Source organism: Acomys russatus, chromosome 24 (genome assembly GCF_903995435.1).
Source record: "Acomys russatus chromosome 24, mAcoRus1.1, whole genome shotgun sequence".
Taxonomy (NCBI): Eukaryota; Metazoa; Chordata; class Mammalia; order Rodentia; family Muridae; genus Acomys; species Acomys russatus.
Genome location: NC_067160.1, coordinates 27666960 through 27690713, shown reverse-complemented (window position 1 = coordinate 27690713; position 23754 = coordinate 27666960). Strand labels below are relative to the sequence as shown.

Below are 23754 nucleotides of genomic sequence, written 5' to 3'. Positions count from 1 at the left end.
GACTGAGCCATCCCCTCAGCCCTGAAAATCGGGACTGTAAAATTGCATTTTGGGTGGGTAGGGTTGGGGGAGGCTGGCGCCTGCCTTTAATCCTAGAACCTAAAAGACAGAAGCACTCAGATTTCTTTGTTCAAGGCCAGCCTGGTCCACAAAGTGAGTTCCAGGACAGCCAGGACTACACAGAAGAACCCTGTCTCATAAAAACAAAGCAAATAAGTCTGTCCATAGAAATGCATGACTATAATAATCCCAGCACTTGGGAGATGGAGATGAGAGATCAAGAATTTAAGGTCATCCTTGGCTACATACTGAGTTCTAGGTCTAAACTGGGCCAAAAGAGACCTTGTCTCAAACACAAGCAAAGCATTCTGCACCAGCCTTGTGGAATTCACGAAGCCATCATCACCATCACCACCATCATCATCACCACCACCACCATCATCATCATCACCACCATCATCGTCACCATCACCACCACTATCATCATCATCATCATCATCATCATCATCATCATCATCATCTAGTCATCCTTGACACAGAAATCCACAATTCCTAGGAATTCATTCTGCCAGTTCAGAAGACAGAAGAAATGTGTGCTAAATCCTTTTCAAGCATTTTTGGTAACTCACCAGCCAAAATGACAATTTCACAGCTTTTTAAAGTACTTCTGTTAAGTTCCAACGCCTGGAAAGGCATGTGTACTTTTAAATGAAGGAAGGTAGGCCATTGAAACAGTTCAATGGGTAAAGCACTTGCCACACAAACCCAGTGATTCCCTCTGACTAGGCACTGTCTATACTACTTAATGATGTCTCCCTTACCAGAACTTCAGCAAGTGCTCAAACGGGAGCCACAGAGAACAGAGACCCCATAGCTATGGCATACCCCCTGAAAGTGAACAGCAGTGCAGGGTGGCTCGGTGCCTCCTGCATTTGTTTTAGTGAGAAAGCAATAATCAGCAACAAGAAGCAGACTTTTCCAAGCTCCATCCTACTTCTAGAATCACAGTTAGTGTTGCCTACTTCCCCAAAGTAAGGGAAACAAAGAATTACCGACACACTCCAGCAGGGTAATCTGGCGAGCCACAGTTCTCTGTACCAGAAAAGGAAGGCCAGAGCCACTTCCTGAAGTGCAGGAGTGATCCAGTAGTTCCTGAAATGTGAAACAAGGAGAAAGAGAAGTTACTGAGCCTGAGTGACAGCTCCTGCTTTGGAGTCCTTGGATACATGCTATGGTAACCCACGTGGTTTCCAGCAACTCTGGTCATGTGACCCACTAAAAATGCCTGAAAGTCTTCCCTGAAAGGGCTGGTTTTATGTCTCGGGAAAACTAGTGGCTAAACCTAAGACAGGGTTTGCTGAAGGATCCATCATTCTTTCTGAAGCCCTTGAGTTTTATAATCAAATACACAAAGAAGAAAATGTGCTAAGCTAATGAGCACGTTAGAAAGTTAGAAGGACTGAGCATGAGAAAGTAGTAGGAAAGATTGGGGTGGGGGGGCACTTCAGCACTGAGAGCTGTGCTTGATCTATAGCACCCTGCTCTGCTCACTAAACGTCCATCGAATAATCTCCTTCAGCTGCCATACAAACTAAAGATGTCTAATTAGAAGCAAACAAATTAGGAATATAAGCATCTAGGTGTAATATTTGTAATGGAAAGAATCTAATAATACGTGGATCATTAAATTTGTACTTATAAGTGTGTGGGTGTAGGTGTTTCTCTGGATGAAGCGTTCTTTTTTTCTTCAGGTAACAGATGAACAAACGGGGTCACTAAATTAACACCTATTTGTCATTTCTTAACGTGAACCGCGAATTAGAAAGGGAAACACTAAAACAATACATCATGTGAAACAGAAAACCAGGGTTGCAAATTGATTTCTCCAAATGAGCATGCTTAGTTCATTCATCAGGTTTTTTTCATCCTCTTAGGAAAGGCCCAGAAGCAGAACCTGGCCTGGGTCATCTCTAGTACACAGCTTTACAGCCATGGTGATGGTGGGAAGGCTGCAGTAACATCCACTCAACCCTGCCCAACGCTCTTCCTGTCCCGAAACACAAGCAGCTCCAGTAAAGCAATACATAGATCCCTGTGAATTTCATCTTCTCTTACTTCTGTGGAGCAATACTGTGACATACTGTTGACCAGTAGTAAAATTGCCAACAGCTGAATATTCAACAGAAGAAATTCAGAGCTTTTAAAAGCCACAAGAAGAAAACGAATGTAGAGGAAATAGGGGTCACGTGACCCCCAACGAGTCTCTCTTGCCAGGCCTGCCATTTCCATTCGCTCAGTTATTTTGGAGAAAAAAAAAAACTCTGTGCATTAAGCTGTTGCTTTTTCATGATGCATAGTTTTGGTTCTAATTAAGTTCACAGATTAGGGGGTGAGCTGGGGGATGAAATCAACCAAAGACTAATAATAAAGACCAACCTCAACTCCTGAAGCCTCAGCCATGGGCGAGCTTCAGCTAGGTCACACTTTGTCAGCTCACACAAATGAACATATTCTTAAAATAAGTAAGTAAGGACAACTGGTTATTCCTTACTGTATCATCCTAGCATGGCTTTCTGTCAGCTGCGTGGCTGGGTTGCGTTGAGAAGACTGTTTTGGCACAGGCTTTCATTCCTATTTCAAAATTCTAAAAGCTACTTAAACAGTAATTTGCACTAGATATTCCAATCACTGCCCTTGGTAATTAGACATGTTAGCAGCTCTGAGGAACAACACTCTGACTAATCTGTGTTAGAATCTTGCTTTGCTGAAGTGTGTCGGGAACCAGCCTCCCAAACTCCATAAACCCACCTGCTTTTCCCTAAACCTCAGAACAGACTTCTGAACAAAGGTTTAATGGAGGGTGGAAGGCGGGGAGGTCTCCTTTCTCCCAGATCTACCACACCACAACTCAAACAGGTAAGTAAAAGGAGGTATACAACACTAACTTGCTCCTTTTTCACTGAAATGGAATACTGATGGTACAGGCAGCAAGGCAAAATGGTTCCCAGCCTGCATCCTCCAGCATCAGTGATGCTCTGACACCTGACTACAGGTTGGTCCTACTGCTGCCCAGGTGTAGCACACGAGCTAAAGATGCTCATGGCTTAGGGTACATCTTTTCCAGAAAACAACAAAAGAAAGTTGTAGAGCAAGCCTAATTACAGAACTTCCGGGCACTTATAGACTTGTCACGTACGTAGTAGAGCCAGCCTTCAGGCATGGCAATCCGGTATGCGACAGGAGCATAGCATGAATCAGTTCTGAATCACATTACAAAGATACTTGATTGGCTTGCAGCTCACTGGATTAGGACAGGGGAAAAGCTGATCTGGTTGTATCGTTCGCACCTTACACCCACAGATCTTTGTCTTTTTCAGGAAAACCATGTAGTATCCATGGAGAATGCTGTTACTTTATTCTTTTGCACTCTATAGTAGGCTGTGTGTGGTAAGTGACCTACTTCCCTGACTTAACTAAAAGTTTAGAAGAGCAACTAAAATAAGACACTCACTTTTAATGTGACACTATAGCTTTAAAATACATGGGCGGTTTAAAATTTTTATGGCATTTATTTATTTACTTATTTATTAGGGGCAGAGGGGTCAGCCTTGCTACAGCACATATTTGGAAGTCGGAGACAGCTTGTTGTAGTCGGTTTTCTCCTTCTACCATGTGAGTTCTGGGGAACTGAATTTAGGTCATTAGGCTTAGCAGTGAGCATCTTTACCCCTCGGATCCACCTCACTGGCCAGGGAGAAAGTCAAATGTATAAATAACATCACCATCTGTGCTGTAGAAGTAAACTATGAGGGGTCTGGATAGATGTATCCTTTGAAAACTCACATTAAAATGTCAATAATTTCACTGTACGTTGAAATGATACCAATTGTAAAGTTTTGTTTTTACCCCTCTTTACTTGTTAAAGTGACTATGAAAGCATTTTAAAATCTGTACATGCTACACAGATTTCTACTGGAGGGCACTGGTTCAGCCAGCTGCCTACACTCCACAAGGGGGCAGTACTGGAGCGTCAAAAACCGAATGGCTACTTCAAGAGCTGCCAAGTTTCTAAATTATGGGCTATTCAAATAATATAAAGGGAAAATGATTTTTTAATATTAATGAAAAGATGCTTCCTTAAAAAAAAAACACTTTTATAGAGTAACAGGAGCACCACCCTTCCAAGCCCTCCAAAACTGCAGGCCACCAATCATTCTCTGTCCCTTTTCCTCACATTCGCCAAAGAAAAGTAACCACCAAGAATCTATAACATAAAGTCTCAGAGCCCATTCTTTTTGTGTCAGTCTGAAATGGATGTTCTTATTCACAAGAAATGTGTTCTTATACTGGGTGCTTGCCTAGGGGCCCAGTGAATAGATACCATATTTTTGAGGCCATAAGACACACCTGACCATAAGACGCACCCAGGTTTTAGAGCAGTAAAACAAGAAAAACAGTAAAAAACAGCAATCGGATCATAAAGCGTACCCCAATTTCCCCCCACCCTGCCACTGTTGGGGGGGGGGGGAAGTGTGTCTTATGGTCTGAAAACTACGGTAGTCACACTGCATGACTCAACTGTCCATTCTCTGTTGGCTTTCCACACTCAAGGTGTCCACCTCTACCCCCCTCCAGACTCCACACTCACCGCTAGGGTGCTGTCTCCTACGTTGGTGGTGATGAGGCCTTCAATGGTACCGTATTCCACATCTCTGGGGTTGAGGCGTTCTTGATTGCGTCTTTTAAACTTCCTGAGGGCAACTCCCAGGAGGCAAGCCAAAAGACATATTGCAAACACCACTGAGAGGATGATAAGTCCGACTTCCAGGTGGAAATTCTGTGATCCAGGGAAGGACTTCCCTGGAGAACAGGAAGAGAATGGTAAGTGGATGTTGGGACCACTGTTTTCTTGTTTACAAATATCCTAGGAAATGGCTCCTGATCCTGACCAAATAATCTCATGGATCAAAACAACTCACAACTAGAATACTTTCTGATTTCCAACCAATGGCCCTGACATGCATTTCAGTGGTCATTTGATGAAACAGAATTGGGGTTTAGAAAGGATCCCACCAAGAATCAGCTGCATTAATGCATGACTGTTTAAGAGCTTCTAAAATGCAAGAGCCATTTAAGCCTTGACATTATTCTTGCTTTTATCTTCAGATGCAAAGTGCTTTACAACAAGCCCTGATGGGCAGCCATTACACAGAGATTTCCCAGTGAGAACGTGCTTTCCCAGTCTCAGGGCTCCCTCCAGCAACCCACTCTCTACTCAAAGATCCTTCACACTGTTTCTTTAACTCAGCAAGTCCTGAGAATCATGTTGCTAAACAGAATACTCTATAGTGCATGCCATCTGCAAGATTATGTGTAAGAAGTGATCTGATAAAATGACAGGTAGTGTGACGTCTCAAATATGAAATTTCTTGTACAAAGCACCTTCTGCTAAAACACAGGGTGCTGGAGAGCAAAGTGGCTCAGAGGGTAGGAGCGTTGGCTGCAAAGCCTCCCAGCCTGAGTTCGACCCCTGGGACACACACAGTAGGAGAACTAACTCCCACAAGTTGTCCTCTTTCTTACCTACCACACACATGCAAACACGGGTTGAGTGTGTGCATGTGTGTCTGCACACACAAACACAAATAAGTAAATGCACAAATAAGTATGTTAAAGCTTAACGTGTAGCAGGGTGTGCAACTAGAGACATTTCTTCCTGTCCATCCATTCTGTGAGTAAAGAATTAACATACTGAGTGTGAGGGTATCTAACTACTCAAAGATTCAATCCTTTTTGTTTGTTTGTTTGTTTGTTTGAAAGCCTTGTTATTCAACTCTATTTTCATATCAGAATGTAGCCTGTACCAGCCCTTAAGGGAGTCACAGCAACTAAAAACCTGCCTTGTGACCTATCAGCTATCCTTCCTGCCTGGTGTCAGCCCTGGCAGTGAAGGGTTAGTGTGGCCTCTCTTACGCCATTTGTGTTTTCCTTCCATGACTACAAAATCATATAATTAAACCTATTAAGAGGTACTACTTATTAAGAGAGTAAATTTGGCTTGGGGTGGACCTATATTAATCTTGACAGTAGGTTGAGATAGCCACTTAGAGTTCACTATATGAGAAAACAGTCTTAGAGGGAGACCGGTTTCCAAAGCACATGGAATCCATCGGAAATGCATGATGGGAAACTCCTTAACTACAGGGCTCATGTATGACCGCATGTGACTTGACTTTCCATTCTGGAAGGGTTAGCAAGCTTTTTTTTTTTTTTTTTTTTTTTTTTTGTCTTCTTCTTAAGAAGGGAAAGGCACTTCATGCAGGCACCAGGTTACTGCTCTACCTCTCTCAGAACACTCATGACCCAGAGACGAATGTTTACTAGGCAGAATGGCTTAAGGGATTATGAAAGTCACCATGGTCCCTTAACAGAAAGCGGTGTGGGGAGCCGTACACCTGTTGGTGGTGACCTGTAGCCAGCAAATCCATCCCCTGGATGAATGTCACATCACTAACTTTCCCCAAACGCCCATTCTCTTTTTTAAGATTCCAAAGACCACGCCTTTCCTTTCCTCACCCAGAGTGACCTTCCATGGCCCATCAGCTCTGGTTCAGGGAGTAGGAGACTGTGCACATCCTTAACCCACACAGACTTGGGGCAACACTCAGAAAAGCCCTTGATCTAGAAATAGAAGAAGCCATGGGAACCTTTAGTGGGCAGCTGGGCCGTGATGTTCCTGTTGCACCAGTCCCCTTGGCAGCATTCCACAGCTTGGCCAGGTGACGGCGGGGTCTTACACGTCATCTTCCCCTGCTCATAAACCTGAAAGCAGCCCTTTTGGTAGACGTGGAAGCCGTCGTTGATGCTCAGAGAGGAAAAACACTGTTGGCCTTCACAGTGGTCCTCATTCCCGCAGGAGAGGCCCTCACACACACACATGTAAAGTTTCTGGTTGACTTTGGGATTCTCATCTGCAAAGGAGAGGTGAGAAGGGAAAACAATTCACTTGTGTGAGTGTCACCTCTTTCGGAGAAAAAACAAAACAAAACAAAACAGGTTTCCCTAAGATCACCGCAAACCCAGTCACAGACTCATCATACTGACCGGTGTCCACATTCCACATGGCTGTCACTCAACCAAATAATAATCTCATCTCAGTCTACAAGTATATCTGGCTATGTTGTTCATCCTCCCTATGATCATGCTAGGACAGAGACTGGCAATGGGCTGTCCAGACTCCTGGCATGAAACTCCTCTCTCATATCCCCAGTTCCTGCCACGAAACAAAATATTTGATGGGAATATAATATTCACCACCTTTATTTTATAACCCCCCAAAAAAGTCTCCTAAATAAATAAATAAATGCATGGCAACAGCGAGCACCCATTCCTGCCCTGTCTGCACTCATGGGCAATGCTTCAGAACACGCTTGTAGAAGATTCTACAGATACAAATCCAAGTTATGAACATTTTCAGCTACATGCTAGGCTACCTGTAATGATAACACTGGAGTCTGTGCATTAGTTAAAACTGTGACTTACAGCTCTTAAGAATTGTCAGCTGATAGCCAGGTGTGGTGGCGCACACCTTTAATCTCAGCACTCTGGGAGGCAGAGGCAGGGGCAGGCAAGCAGATCTCTGTGAGTTCAAGGCCAGCCTGGTCTATTCAGAGAGTTCTGGGACAGCCAGGCCTACACAGAGAAACTCTGCCTATAAATAAATAAATGGAACAATAAAAGGAACAAGGAAAAAAATAACTGGCATCAAATACTCAGACCAAGGGCACAAACAAAGGGAAGGAAGCCATATTTAAACTATTAAGTAGCAGGTAGGACCAGAAACCAGAAGCCCAGTGATGCCAAGATGCAAAACAAAGTGAGATACCAGAGTATCACAGGAGAGGCACACTTCATTAGACCTCCCAATTGTCTTTCTGAAAACACTTATTTGCAGTTTCATTTTCACATCACTTTCTCCTCCTCCCTCACTGGGATGATTAGTTCAGACTTGCTACTTCCAACACTTTCAGCCAGCAGGGAAGGAAAGTGAAGACAGAATGTGCACAGCTCAATCCTAAAGGCTATTCCTTAGTGAGCCAAGGCCACTGTCACCAAAGGCCTTTTCAAGGAAATCTGGCCTCCAGCACTCTTTCCCAAGGTCTGTGGCACAGAGAGGCTCCCCTCTGATCACCTAACTCTTGGCAGCATGTCATAACTGCCTTTTTCCTTTAAAAACAAAAAAGAAAGAGAGGAAGGAAGGAAGGAAGGAAGAAAAGAAGGTAGAAAGGTAGGTCAGGTGGCTGCGTTTTTAAGAGAAGACTTGAAACTGAAAATGTCAAGTTCATATACACAGATTTCTGTGGGTGTGTATAGAGATGTGGGTTTATCTCAGAAAGAAAAAAGTGTCATTAATCTTTCTTCTTCCCTCTTCAAAGAAGTGGAAACACAGTTCACTGCCCGCTGCCGTGTGGGAGCTGCATCCCACAGTGTGAGCGCATGCAGCCACACAGACACATCCTTCTGTTTATAATTGACTTGCTAGTTCTTTTGAAAACCACAAGGGGCTTATCCAACAGCAAAGACATGCCTGAAAGCAGAAAATCCAAAATAGCCACTGCCAGTGCTATGTATGTCAGCAGTCTGACCCCTGAGAATCCAGAGCCTTCAGACATTGTTAATGAGCAAACACTTTAATGAGCAAAGAGGTAGTCTTTATTTTCCCTACCTAGAGAAATTCAAAAAATATTCCTGGAGGAATCTATTTCTCTGAGATAAAAATATGGTGTGTGTGTGTGTGTGTGTGTGTGTGTGTGTGTGTGTGTGTGTGTGTGCGCGCGTGTGTGTGTGTGTGAAACAAAAGTTTGCACTTGTCAAAAGATAGTTGAAAGATAATATTTCTAAAAAGTCCATCTAGGCATGCTTGCCACTCTTGAATGGCATGAAGCTGCTGCCCAACAGGAACTGAATGGGGGAGGGGAGTGTTGGGAAAGTTAATGGTGTACTATTGATTTGTGTGTGACATAAAACAGAATTAAATGCTATATTTTATTTATTTGGTTGGTTGGTTGGTTGGTTTGATTTTTTTTTTTTTTTTTGTGACAGGGTTTCTCTGTGTAGCACTGGCTATGGGGGACTCATTTTGTAGGCCAGGCTACCCTTGGCCTCACAGAGATCTGCCTGCCTCTGCCTCCCAAGTGCTGGAATTACAGGAATGCACCACCGCACATGGCTTAATTGACTATATTTTAAAGACTGAAATAAAGCAACTGGTACACATTTAAAATACAGACATTTTCATGTAAATCATTCTTAATCATATTTATCCAAGAATATACCTAATACATTGAAAAGTGTATCTGGCTGATACGAGGTCAGGGATGAAGATTTAGTATTGTGAAGAAGTAAAGTGAAAATAAAAGGTGACTATTCACAGACTGATAATGGATAAGCAAATATCATTTGGTCAGCCCATAAGATCTATCATAAATAACAACAAGCTGTAAAGATGTCACTCACCACTGAGCTTATAGAATGCGTGGTCAGAGAATCGGGGTACAGCACACAGAGGCGCCCATGACATGTGGGTGAGGTACCCTAAGTTTATCTACAGCAGTGCCTCTCAACCTTCCTCATGGTGTGACCCTTTAATATAGTTTCCCCTATTGTGGTGACCCACACCCATAAAACTATTTTGTTGCAAGTGGTAATTTGAATAAAAGTGGCCCCCGTAGGCCCAGAGCGGGTGGTAGCATTAGGAGGTGAGGTGTGGTCTTACTGGAGTAGGTATGGTTTTGTTGGAGGAAGTGTGTCACTAGGGATTGGACTTTGAAGTTCAAGCAAGGCCTAAGGTCTCACTCACTTCTTGCTGCCTAAACTTCTGAACCTGTCAGACAGGCCTCAATGAAATGCTTTCCTTTAGAAGAGTTGCTGTGGCCATGGTGTCTCTTCACAGCAGTAGAGACCCTGACTAAGACACGGCTACTTCAAAGCTGTAACTTTGCTACTGGTATGAGGGATAACGTAAATGTCTGTGTTTTCCCACGGTCTTAGGCGACCCCTGGGAAAGGGTCATTAGACCCCCCAAAAGGGACTGCAACCCACAGGTTGAGAGCCACTGACCTACAGCATCACAACAAACAAAGAAGTAAACCAACAAACATAAGTAAACGTATGGTTCAAGACACCAAAGAGCCACATTTTGTGGTTTTACTAATATGGTTCCTAGCATGAGCTGTTTTCAAAGTTGCAGTCTAAAGTGAACTCCTTATATCCACAGACATGGAAAGAAACAGCACTTCCCAAGGTCTCTCGTTTTTGTTGTTGTTGTTGTTGTTGTTGTTGTTGTTGTTGTTGTTTTTTGTTTGTTGGTTGGTTGGTTTGTTTTGGACAGGATACAGATAGTCTGACAGATGTTTGGACTACACCCTAAAGAATTTCACCAGAAGTAAGGAACATTGAGTCCTTTTAACATTTTGTGAAGTTCGGCCCCAACTGAACCCACTTCTGCAGTGCAGAGGCAGGAAGCAGCCTTAACCTCCACCAGCTCTCACTCCTGCACTCTCAGCTAAACTTCCTTCTGCCTTCTAAACATTTGCTACAGTTGTAGACACAGAAGTAGGAGCTACAGACTGATTTTTCTGTAGGTGATCCCTCTCAGTCAAATGTCAAGCCCACAGTTTACATATCCTTGCTCTTCACACACAGGACAAAACGAAAAGGCAAAAGGAGAAAAGCTGTTAATGGTATATAATAATTAACTCGGGCTTTGATATGGGACCAGGAGCCAAGCCCAGTCAGCAATGAGTAGCCTTCATTAAATCTGGTTCTCTTATGTTTTCCTCCCAACATCTCGTTTATTTAACTGGTACATTCCCATAAGCCTAATTAGCAAATCCTTTATGCTCTTATTTTATACCCACACACATACGCAAATATAAATGAAGACCTTAAATTCATAATATAAGAATGACACACACCCCTCCCCCTCCCCCAACACACACACACACACACACACACACACACACACACACACAGTGCCACTGTGGCAATTTTTATCTGGCAGTGTGAGTTAGTTTGAAGAGATGCCAAAGTGATTTTCTGAATTAGGGTTACTAATTCAACAAAGACTAAAAGGAAGGCAGAACCTACTTAGATTTTAATAGCCACAATTCTTAGGAATACAGGAAGCCTCAAAACACCCATGACTCACTTTTTCAGTCTGGTCAAATTTAATATTCGCCATAACAAGTGTGGGCCTGTGATATTTTATTTGGGCTGGGTGTTGGGCTAGGCAATACCTTTAAGGGCTACACATTAAGAATGTGTGTACTCTGAACAGCTCAGACCCTAGTATCAATACATTATATGCCAAGAAGTATATGTCACCTGCTGCTCCTCCATGGTGCCAAAGGAAGTGGGCTATCTAAAGCGAATAAAGTCTTTACACCTGCCCGTGTGGATAACCAGGAAGTGCCCTGGCAGAAGGCAGCAAGCCTACTTCGCCTAATTGACATTCATTTAAATAATTCAGTAATTTAAATGTCAAGCCAGAGGTATTCCCTGCTGCAGTTCATCCACATTGTTTGTTTTAGAAGGCACCTCCCGGCATTACTCAGTGTTATGGCTGGCTCCATTTGCTCTTTGCTCTTTGTATCACCAGAACCAGGGCCGTGTGAAAATGCTCGCAGCTGGAGCTGCCTGGGAACAGACTGGAAAATTCTGACCACAAAAGAAGATGGCTGCTTCCTATCAAGGGAGAAACCACCAGTGTGGGAGAAGATCAAGGCAAGCCAGAGGCACAAGCTGGGGAGTCCCCAGGAGTTCACAGCGTCCAAATCTTTAAAAAGATTTTTTTTTTCTTGTTCTGTCCAATGCTCAGCTCACCATCTGGACACACCTACTAGGAGATGACTCCAGACTGGCAAAGGAAGAGGCAAAGCCAAGAGCAGCTAGGACTTTTCCAGACCGTTCAAAGCCTGGAACAATCTTATGCTTCGTAATGAAATTATTCACGTTGGTGTGGAACTGGAACTTCTGCAGTTGAGGCATGACACTGCAGACTCCTTTGTCTCCACCTGCCTAGTGGTGTGCTGTGTAATGCGTAAGGCATTCACACAGACTAGCCCTCTGTAGGGTGCAGAAAGCCCGCATTTCCCACTAGGATCTTTGATACAAGACAGATGAGAAAAACGCTGTAAGTGACCAATCCTGCAGCTAGGACCCATGCGAAGGGTCAGCAAAAGAGGCCAGGCTGAGTTTTTAACGGGCTTACCTCGAAGCAGTGCACATAATAATGTAGTAATTAGAGCGGGGTTATAAAAGCCCAATAGTGCAGAACTTGTATAAGCTAAAAAGGGAACTCCAAACATCCTTGGCCTCCTTCCAACAGTCCAAACAATTCATTCATTCGAAATGGCAGCTTATATTAGGCTTATAGATTATGGGATTCTTTCCACCCGTCTCCTAATCCGGGAGCACGGGTTGGCACCTCTCCAAAATCTGCGAGCATTTGAGATCTCTGGCATTAAACAAAGGCTTAAGGAAGGATTTTGCAATGCCAGGTTTCATTGCCAACAAGCCTGCTCCTCAGACAGAAACACAAAGGTCTATCCGGAATGCCTACTGAAGGGCACTTGATCCTCTGGCAAAAGGCAGGCTATGTACATTCAGGGATAAATACACCAGGGCCCAAGTGCTCTTTCAATCTACACGCTCCATTCGGGAATTGGCATCTTACCTTTTTTTTTAATCAGAGATACTGATTCTTTGTAAAGTTCTAAAGTCAAGAAACAAATACATTTCAGGAGTTATGAGAGAATAGGGGAAGTAAAAAAACAAAACAAAACAAAACAAAAAACTATGAAATAGAATGACAAGAAAGTCCAAAACTTGGGACCAAATGCATTCCTCCTGAGTGTGCCTTAACTCAGTGAGTGGCTTGCCCATTCATGCAACCACACAGGGAACCTGATGGTCCCTGGCTCCCATCCTTTCCAAGATAAAAGAATCTGACACATCCAGCTCCTCACTCTGCCCTCTTTAGAACTGGAGCCCTCAGGACACCTCTTCCCGCTACAGAATCCCACATGCTTTCTTTATGGAACCCTTCCATGTTGGATGTCTGCTCCTTTCCTGACAGCACCGAGTGGATCTCGCCTTGCCTGCTTGAGCCTAGCACTTGAATCCTCCAGGACCGATGGCTCCGCCAACCTTTGCTCTGAGGGTCAACAATATGATGGAGGAACCTAGGTCTAGCAGCAGCAGCCTCGGTAGTTGGCAGCACCAACGGGATGGATAGTTGCTTCAGCAGGAATTTTCCATTCACAGAAAACATTCAGGGGTAGGAAGAGATCTGATGCTGTTTTCGGGACAGACTGGGCCCATAAAGTCTTCAAATGTCAGCACAGAGCTTGAGGCAAGGCTTAGTCACCTGCTGGCATGTTCCTGCAAATCATTTCTTCCTAGAGGGGCCCGTCGCACATCACATCTGTTCACTACTAGGGTTCCCAATGTGCGGAAAAATCAATACTTTGTATGAGAATGTAAGCTTTCTTTTTCTTTTTCTTTTTTTTTTGGTGAGCTTGTTTGTTTATCAGGGGCCAGAAGTAGAGTTTCTTAAATAAGGAACTCTTTAATACACTCATTAAACAGTGGGGCTTTGTGGGTGGTCTTAGTTTGGCTGGCTGTTTTTGTGGACTTTGGGCTGGTAGGATGCTCCTGTGATCAAGATCATTAACTCCAGTCAGTGCCTTCAAGGCCAATCAGTTTAGAGTGATCCAGGAAGCACCGGGCTGCCCGGCAGAGAAGCTCTGAGTCTTGTTTCTGCTGCTGTTTTTCAGATGGTAAGTTCAGCAGGGAAGGAGTGAGAGTGGATCCTCCCCATCGTGCTCTGCTGCAGGTGATGGGGATCCCTAAGTCATCCCGCAGCAGCTAGGAGAGAAAGGAAAAAAGAGGGGGTGCCATCTGTTTGTTTTGTGTCTGGGCTGACTCCTTGTCTCTGAAATAATCCCCACAAATTAAGCCTATTGCAGCAGCTACACCTTCCGCTTCAAGCCAAAGGCTCAGCCTGTGTTCAAGTGACTAAGGGATTAAGGAACACAATGGATAGTGCCTGTGGACAATGCTGGCCAGGCTTTCTGAAAGCACCACACACTTAGCTTTAACCTAGGCACCTTGTCTGTGACTCCTCACCCTAGAAGAAAAGAACAAAATAACACCTCTCTGCTTTGTCTGCAAGGCTCTTGAAGCAGTGCGTCACAGAAGAAAGGGTTACAAGCCTGAAGGGATTACACTTGCGGGAATCTTTTCACGGGCCAGATCCATGACTGTTGCCCCACACAAGCCATTGCCCGTGTCTGAACAAAGCTCCACTTTAGGGAGCATGACAGAGCCTGGAGGAAGAGGGCGACAGGCCCAGTGAATTATGAATGGTTCCGAGAAGTTGTTCTGTGTGGGTTTGGAAGGAAGTAGGAGCAAGGGGGCTGGGGATGACTCCGTCTCAGCTAGGTGCTATGGTAGTGCAGGGAGAGGTGCTGGCTTTGCCAGCCAAGGTTGTTGTTTCCCCCATTTCTGTGGCTTTGCCTCTGAGGTTTCCCACCCGGTTCTAAACTGAAATTTTCAGGTTGACAGAAAACCTTAAACAAGGAAAGCCACATGGACTAGCCAATGAAGGAATGACTGAATGCCCCAGTGCCCACCTTTGAACTGTTGCTTCTTCCTGGGGCCTACTCTAACTTTCTCTAGGGACTCAGGAGCCAGATCAGAGAAACCACCAAAAACTTCTACTCCATCCTGCTACCCTTCGGGGATGGCTGAGCCAGAGGTAAACCCTGCCAACATCGTGTAGGGCTCCAGTTGGCTTAACCACAGTCCCAGAAGAGGCCAGCTATGGTGCCCAAAGTTGAAAGTAAAATGTCTTGAACTAGTAAATTCTCTTCTTCTGGCCCCTACCTTATCCCACCCCAGAGAAGAAAAACAAACAAACAAACAAACCAAAAAAAACCAATGAATTCAAGACTTCTTTCCATCCATCCTAGATGTAGATAAGAAAGAGGGAAATTTTACAGTGAAGAAATGGAAAAGGACTGGGGCACATTCCAAAAATTTGATACTCTTCTTTCCACATCCCCACCCAATTTCCCAGTCCACTCCTAAGGCCTGATACAGTTCAGAGTCCCACTGCCAGCTAAGATCCCATGCTGCCTGCTGCATAAGGATATGCCTTGGGCATCTGTGTGCCGACCTTGACAACCCGAGAAACTCCTCTCCTATCAATCTCATCCAAATGGTTAAAAACCAAAAAAAAAAAAAAAATCAACACATTGGAGAAAACTGTCTTATTAGCCACAGACCAAAGACCCTACAGTTACGGTGAGAAGGTGGAGTTGGGGCCATTTTGAGCTTCTTTCAAGCCCTGCCTACAGAAAGGTTCCAGGTGCCTACCCTCAGTGTGGAAAGGGACTGCCTTCCTCACATGGCTGGGCATGGGACTGCTGCTTTAGTCCTCCCACCTCAGCCTCTGCAGCACACTGAGCCATTCTGAGCCTCCACAATCATCTTGGCCATGGCAGAAGAAGGCCAGCTAAATCTGAGATGTGTCACGAGGCCTCTGGCTGAGGAGCAATACTATCTAAACACAACAAGCAAGAGTTTCCGCAGACTCCCTTTGGCTCTTGTAGGCACAGATCATTGACGGCCTAAAGATAACCCAAGTGTCTGCAAAGGGTCATTTTTAAATAGTAGCTCTAACACCACCAGTCATTTCAGAAGTATTTCCTTGTAGAACCTGCTTCTATCCTCACCAGTGTGCCAAGCCGGATGAAGAAATGAAAGCCCAGAGGGAACTGGAAGAAGTTTGGGGGGGGGGGGCGCGCGCAAAGGTGGGGGAGGGGGAGTTGGGCAGCGCTTGGAATACTGTGATTCCATTCTGCAGATGCATGAGCCCACAGCCCAGAGAAATAATAACTTAAGGAAACACCGCATAGGAGCCATCCACTAACAGTCACTGGGAACTGAAGAACAGGTATAAGATGAAATAAATCAGCTTAACTCAATGCTTCACTTTCTAAAGCTGAGATTATGCATTTTTCCTGCTAAAAGAAACATACACTATAGTCTATTAGACCACTACTTAGCTGAACAAAGAGTGATTTGGAGGCTTCAGGCTCATAGATTACATAGATGCCTACTGGGAACCCACCAATAACAAGTACAACATGAACCCACTCAAAATGTATTGCTTTTCTTTCTTCCTTCCTTCCTTCCTTCCTTCCTTCCCTCCTTCCTTTCTTTTGATATGATTTGTTTGTTCTTTGAGTAGGATCAAAGTCCCCAGGTCTTCCTATGAACCATTAAAATCTGCTCAGCATCTCACCTGTCTACCAAGTGAGTTCACGTTGTCCTAAATGGCGGTCAGCCAGGTGCTGGTATACAAGGGACAGGTGCTCAGTGAACAATTTTCAGATGCTATCAGCTGTCGGGTCCCGCACATGTTCAGGAGAAAGGCAAGTCTTGGTTGCATTTCAAACTCTGGGCAGCCAACAGACATGCACCTTGCCCAGCTGCCAAGTCGACCAGCTGCCCAGTGCTCCTCCCAAGATGAGAGCAAGGAAAACAGTGAAACCTGGCCAGCCAGCATGCCAGCAAGCAAGCTGTACCTCTCAGTTCACTGTCTGGGTTATTCTGAGCTGGGCTTATTGACACTCCATGGCAACCTGGGAACAAAGGGCCAGCTAAGAAGGCTTTAAATGTCCTGCGAAAGTTGCTAGAGAGGTCAGCAGCCCAGACTTCTTTTCACAAGAAAACTGGCTGTGGAAAGACTAGATTATTATTGCTATGCTGATGCTGCTGTTTTATTATTTATGAGCTGCCTGTAATGACGCTTTACTTTTTAATCTAAGGTTTGTTTGTTTTTTTCAGTTGCCCCTACTTTGTTATGTTACTTGGGATGCCTTAGAAAGTACAGCATGTGGGTTAGCTGGCGTCAAAACTGCGGCAGTTGTCAGGGGACAGATGAGTGGATTGAGTGCAGGCCTGATGACCTGAATGCAATCCCTAGAACGGTCATAAAGGTGAAAGGCGAGAACCGCACAAAGCTTTCCTCCAATCGCCGTACACGCACCATGGCATGTGAAGGCACATGAACACGCATACATCAAAATTAACAAATGAATAATTTGAATTAGCTGTGTTAGGATTTAGTTGTCTTCTTCCTTCTTCTCCTGTCATGGCTCATGACCTATCCGCATCAACCTGTTCTGTAGCTCACCACTGCTTTTAGCAGCACACACCTTAGGGACAGGGCTCTGTACTCTTGCAGGTCTCAACTCAAAATCCTTAGTAATCCATCTCCTGACTCCCCCACCCCCATCCTAACACACACACACACACACACACACACACACACACACACACGCACACATGCACCCAAACACATACACTCGTATTCTCACTTCTCAGGGCTCCGCCCATCCCTTGCATAAAAATGCCCCCTCAGTCCCTTCTTTGCTGCTTCGGTGCCTGCTCGTTCTTATAGCTCTTCCTCCCTGAACTGCCAACTTCAACTTCTGAGGTGAAAACCTCCTGTAAGGAAGAGTACTGGGATTGTGTTGTAACCTCAGGTTTACACAACTGGGTTGTGACTCTGGGATACCAAAACCCAATTCTTACCTACATTTGCATCACAGATGTGGCTGTACTCGCAGCTGATGCTCACAGCAACTCTCAGACTAAATGATCCTAAGCAACTCTTGATCTAAACTCAAAATTAATATCTTGAAAGTGTGTGTGTTCTTCTACCATCTCCACAGCTCAGACTAGTTCCTCTGGCTCGTATCACGCTACCATTTTTGTAATACAGAAGCTAGTATTGTAGCCAACATTATTTATTCATTTGTCAAATACTTACTGAGCACTAATAATAGATGTCTTAGTCACTGTTGTATTGTTGTGAAGAGACACCATGACCAAGGCAACTCTTATAAAGGAAAGCGTTTAATTGGGGGCTGGCTTACATAGTCCCATTATCATTATGGTGCCGAGGGCATGACAGGAGCATGGTGGCCCTCATTGTGTGGAATCAGTAGCTGAGAGTTACATCCTGAGCCAGAGAAGGGGAGAGAGAGAGAGAGAGAGACAGACAGACAGACAGACAGACTAGGCCTGACATGGGTTTTTGAAACTCTCAAAGCCTACCCCCAGTGGCACACTTCCTCCAACAATGTCACACCTCCTAATCCTTCTCAAACACTGCCACTCCCTGGTGACTCGGCACTCAACTATATGAGGCTATGGGAGCCATTCTCATTCAAGCCACCACGATAGATGACGCAATGTCTTCGGCACTACCGTTAATACAGTGAACATGAACAACCCTCAACCTCCCAGTCTACGGTTTCCTCTTGAAACTGCTTGGATTTCCCATAGATACTTGCAACAAGGTGGAAGCAGGGTCTGCCTCCACTGTACAGTGTGATAAAGACCACAGAAAGATGAAATGCTCACACAGATGCACACACACAGACACACACACACACACACACACACACACACACACACACACACACACAGAAAGATGGCTTAATGATGATAATTGGCTATGTCTCTTGCCTGACTCCTATACTAGATTCCTATACCCAGCCAAGAACTTCACTTTCAGATTTATTTTAACTGACACCATCAGACCATCAAGCATTATTAGGATAATGCAAAACTGAAAATGTCCATTTAACTAGGACATGAAGCCAGGAGAAAGGAAGTCATGCCTAGAACGCTACAGGGCATTCTACAGTCTTACATTTCCCAAGTCAAATTCAAAGCTGAACTGTAATGGCTCTCCTTTTCTATTCTTCATAACTCTGAATAAAGCTGTGGGTTTCAGTTGTCCTGGAGTAGGCAACATAACTCAGAAGACAAGTGAGGGAGGAGGAAAGAGACCATCTCCACTGGCCCTTCCACTAAAATCATCATTCAAATAAAAACTGGAGGGGCGCTGCTGTTGCTTATGGTGAATTTCATCACCATATTCCCAAGAGAATTATCTCCTTGCCTTAGTCTTGTTCCTTCTCCCCATTCTATACCCCCCAAATACAGAGATCCTGACAAGTTCATGCTCCACACTAACCCCAAAAAGCCTCATCTGCAGCATTAGCTTTGGGAGACTCTCTGCTCCTGGGCTCCACCTCTGCTGATTAGAATCAGGCCACAGCTGTCCCAGGGTTGCGACCCAGGATGAAAAGGTGTAAATGTAAACTTCCCGCTTCCTGTAGAAGAAGAGGAGAAAGAGGAGGAGGAGGAGGTTGTAAAATAAATAAATAGAAGACTCTAGAACAGGTCTAGTGGCTAAGGTTAGGAGTCAAAGCTTCCACTCAAGGTTCAACAGAACTTCTGGGGAGCTTGCTGGGCTTTTCCCTTTAAAGCTATGGTTTTGACCCATCATTACATGCTAGCAAAGGCAAACTAATTTGTTTTGGAGGTGGTGGTGGTAGTGGTGGTGGTGGTGGTGGTGGTTTTTGCTTTTTTTTTTTTTTTTTTTTTTTTTCATGAAAAAGTAATGGGTTGAGTTAAGGAAAGAGAAGAATAAAAGTAATTACTGTGATGTTATCTCTTTCAATGTGTGGGTCTTTGTGCTCACTCTGGGTCCTACCCCAAATGTTTCTTGCCATGAGTCATGTTGAGAATTTGGAAAAGGACATGGCCTTGTGTCTTACACAGTCTTGGAATGGCCTGAGACTATGAGGGATGATAACCGTTATCTATGGAAGCTTGTCTGGGGTCAGCAGGCTGCAGTGGGGAAATTCCAGAGGGTAAGTTAGCAGTGCTTTCAGAGTTGCAAATGAATCTCTAAATGGGTTTGTTTGTTCGTGGTTTTTTTGTTTGTTTGTTTGTTTGTTTGTTTTTCTTTCCCCACCATGGCTATTTTGTTCCCCTTCAAAAGTGGAAGTTGCAGACATGACACCTGACAGGCCTCCTGTGTCACTAGTTTTTCTGTAGAGAAAATGACATCTTATCTTGACAAAAAAGAAGGCTTGGACATGTTCTGCCCTATATACCACCATTGACCATAAATAAAATCATCTCATCTGCCTGCACAGTGGATTTAGCGCCCATTTGTTCAAGTCTTGATTTTGTTTGATCTTCAGTTCTGGTGAAATGCTACCCACACTGCTCTTAAATTCTCCACTTAAATAAACAGACGTAAATGTAGTTTATGGTGGAAGCAAACATTTCCCAGGAAGGAGCAGTTGAAAGAAACCTTTGTCAAGCCGCTCACCTTGCAGCAGTTCATAGACCAAAAAAAAAAAAAACAACACCCAACTTTATAAAAGTGGAAGCAATATTGGGAGAGGGTTGCTGCTTCATCAGATAGCAATGTAGATCCTACAACAGCAAATGGCCCTGTACATCTCACTTCTTTCTTTTAAGAAACTAATTTGATGATATGGTAAACCAAAAAAAAAAGGCTTTATTCTGAACAAAAAGGATAAATGACAGTAACAAGAAATGGGAACAACAAATTCAATACTGAAACTTTTCTTTTATACTCATTCACCCCTTCAAGAACTTCCTGAAGGCTCAAAAACCAGAAACTGAAAGAAAGGTTCATTCTATCTCCACCCCCCCCCCCCCCGGCAAAGAGGGGCACCTTTGTGGACCCTAACAAAAAGTCTATTGAACTTGCCCCTTCCCTCCTCCGTGGGGTAATTGGGCTGGAAAGTCTGAGTGGTGATGGCTCTGGAAAGTCTACAATCCAGTCAACACAGAAAATAATTTAAGGCCAAGATCTGCAACAAAACTGCGCCCAAGTTCAGACTTCCTTGCTGTCTTCAAACCTAACTGCGGTTTGTCAATTCAATAAACTGGGGGGGTTGTCTCCGCTTTGAAATGCTTCCAACGAAGTAGTGCACCGTTTTAATTTTCGTGTCATGGTTTCCACCTGCAAATGCGCACAAGAACAAAAGGAGAGCCAAGCACGGAGGCCCCACCTTCTCCCTGGTGGCATAATAGCAGTGTTTGAGCGCGATTAGTCTTATTAGTGGGAAGGAAAGGCAAGAATATACAGGTAATTAGGACTCGAGTGCTCTTCTCTGTGAGAGCAAACAAAACTCTCCCTGCAGCTAGAGTTGTACAGATAATGAAAATGAGAGACGGCAATTCCCGGTAGGACAGACAAGAGACCTGGAAAACACCGACCCTGGGTGAAGGGGCCTCATCACTTGCCATCGCACAGGCCGCCCTTCTCGCCCTTCTCGCTCTCTCTCCAGCAAACTGAGCTGAGCTGCATCCCAGCATGCACTGCACAGGAGAAGAATGTGGATGGATGCTACTAACTTACAGCAAAATAAATAAATAAAAAGCCAAACTTTGACGAGGATGGTTGAAGCTCGGGTGTACCATTTCTCATATTGGGCCTTTGTTTGATACGTAATATCAGGAGCTTTAACCAATCTAAAGGTACAGCAAAACCAGAAAACAAACAAATAAACAAACAAACAACAACAACAACAAAACCTATCTAATTGGAAAAATAAATAATAATATGGGAAATAATATAAAACAGCAAATGCAAAAATTGGAACATACTAAATATTCAATAAGTGTTTCCTATAATTGTCAAAAAAAAGACAGTTATAATAAACAGAACTTTCTAATTTTCCATATTTGGATGGGAAAAGGAATCTTTCCATTCTGTTTTACCCCGATCAGTTCCACAGAACTCGGGGAGTATTCTGAAGTGCACTCAAATGCTGTCTCAATCACTGCATTTCGTGTGTGAAATGCTAACAAAATTTCTAATCAACATTTAAGAAACATAAACATTCGGTCCCCGGCACTATGATAGAGGCGGCGTAGAGGGGTGAGACAGGAAAAAATAAAAGCATTTAACAAACAAAGAGATAAGCGTCAAGTCGGCACGCGAAAGTTGTATCTATTTCGGTGTGTTTGAATATTATATAAATGTTCAAGTCAGAGTAAGCATATATCTAATGTCTCAAATATTTATCATTTCTTTGTGGTTAAAAAAAATTCAACACTCAAAATTCTTTCTCCTTTGAAAAGTGGGCGTCTCAAGTGAAATGTATACCATGTCATCATTATGAACTGTCCTCCCACTTCACGATAACATGGCAGTTTTACCTCTACATCCAACGGTGGCAGAGGATCCACTGACCAATCCTCTCCCACCATCCTTTGCTGGCTTGCTTGTAGCAGGGCCTTCCTGTGCTGTCCTGGCTGGTCTTGAACTCTTAGGCTCAAGCTCTCTTCTCACCTCAGGGTCCTGAGTAGGATCACAGGCGCATGCTACCATGCGGCCTTTGCTTGTTTCATGAACTAAGTCTATACGCCAAAATCTATTACAAAAAAAATGCCTGTGACTTTTATTTGTGCCATGGGAATGTTGAGTGGCCTCAGCAGGGTGTAGTTACTGCATGGCTTCTACTATTCAGTAGATAGTAAGTTTAAGTCTATTTTCTTTTCAACTTAGAATCTACAATGCTCGGCACCAGATTTTTTAAAAATTATTTTTCCTACTACTTATCTCACTTAAGCATTCTATACCTAAATTTGACTTTACAAAGGTTGAGTACATCGCAAGCAGTTTTCTTAAACTTCTAGTAAATATATACAAAACAAAAGTGTCTTTTATAGAATATGCTACTGACAGGTAACAAAGCTAAGCCACAAAGAAGAAAGATAGTGGCCAGTGCCCAAGGCAGCCATGTCTATAACAAAAGCAGTCCAGCTCAGGGTAGGCATAGAAGGTTATGGGGGAAAGAACAGCATCCTACACTCAGGTCAGTGTCTATAAGCACTGTGGTAGTGGTGGTCTCTAAGTAGTAAAATCTTAGTGGCAATCTATTTGCCTATCAGCTTAAAACAATGGATTTTATTACCTGCTTCTGTATTCAACCATTTGCCTAAATGGGAGAATGAATGGGATGGAAAAGAAAAAGGAGATGGGGAGAGAATATGGTCAAAGCACATGATGTATTTGCATGGAGATGTCTCTGTAAAACCTATCACTGTGTAGAAAATGCCTTAAGGAGAGAGAAATGTGCTGACATGAGTCATTTAGGGAAATGTAAATACATGTGTACAGAGTTCAAAAAGCATGAGAATAAAAATAGAAAGTACAGCAAATCCTAAACAGTGTGATTCAATTGGTATAAATTTCAAAACTCTTAAAAATAAAGAGGTCATTTGTTGGGCTCTGCACAGTTTCAGTGCTAGAAGCAAGGGGAGAAAAATCAAAACAAAATCAAGAGTGAGGTTATTAGTACCTCTGCATAAGCGCCCCTTCCCTCCTTCCCTCCCTCCCTCCCCCCTCTTCTTTCCCTTGTTCTTCTTTTCCATCTCTCCTGGCTCTTTCCAATCCTATTAGTCTCTGTTTTCCTCTTCTAGACTCTACTGCTTCTATCATAGGTCTACCCATGATTTCAACGGAAACTGAAAAGCGCTGCTTAATAGTATGTAGAGAGGAAAAATTTGGAGATGACTTAGTCCCCAAGATTCTTAAAACTTTTTTAGGAATGAGCACTAAAGCATTAAGTGGGCCAAGAAATGGGTCCTCAGAAACGTCCAGCTAAAAAGCAACGCTAACTCAACCAATTCTTCTCGTTTTATTTAATAAGAGTTCACTTCCTCCTGCGAATGCCTTCAGCAGTAGCAAGACAGGATCCTCTAGGGCACCGTCAGGGCGTTGCAGTGTCTTTACCAGCATTCATTGCTGGGAGCTGTCTAGACAGACACTAGATA

General features: G+C 43.8%; 1 protein-coding gene across 1 annotated transcript in view; it reads right to left on the bottom strand.

The window, feature by feature from the left end:
• Acvr1 (activin A receptor type 1) overlaps nucleotides 1-23754 on the bottom strand; it is a 55992-nt gene that overhangs the window by 28505 nt on the left and 3733 nt on the right. The window contains exons 2-4 of the mRNA XM_051166109.1: nucleotides 6708-6971; nucleotides 4649-4860; nucleotides 1053-1152 (exon numbers count right to left, since the gene is read on the bottom strand). Of these exons, the coding sequence (XP_051022066.1) occupies nucleotides 1053-1152; nucleotides 4649-4860; nucleotides 6708-6971 (576 nt within the window). The remainder of the gene's footprint in view (nucleotides 1-1052; nucleotides 1153-4648; nucleotides 4861-6707; nucleotides 6972-23754) is intronic.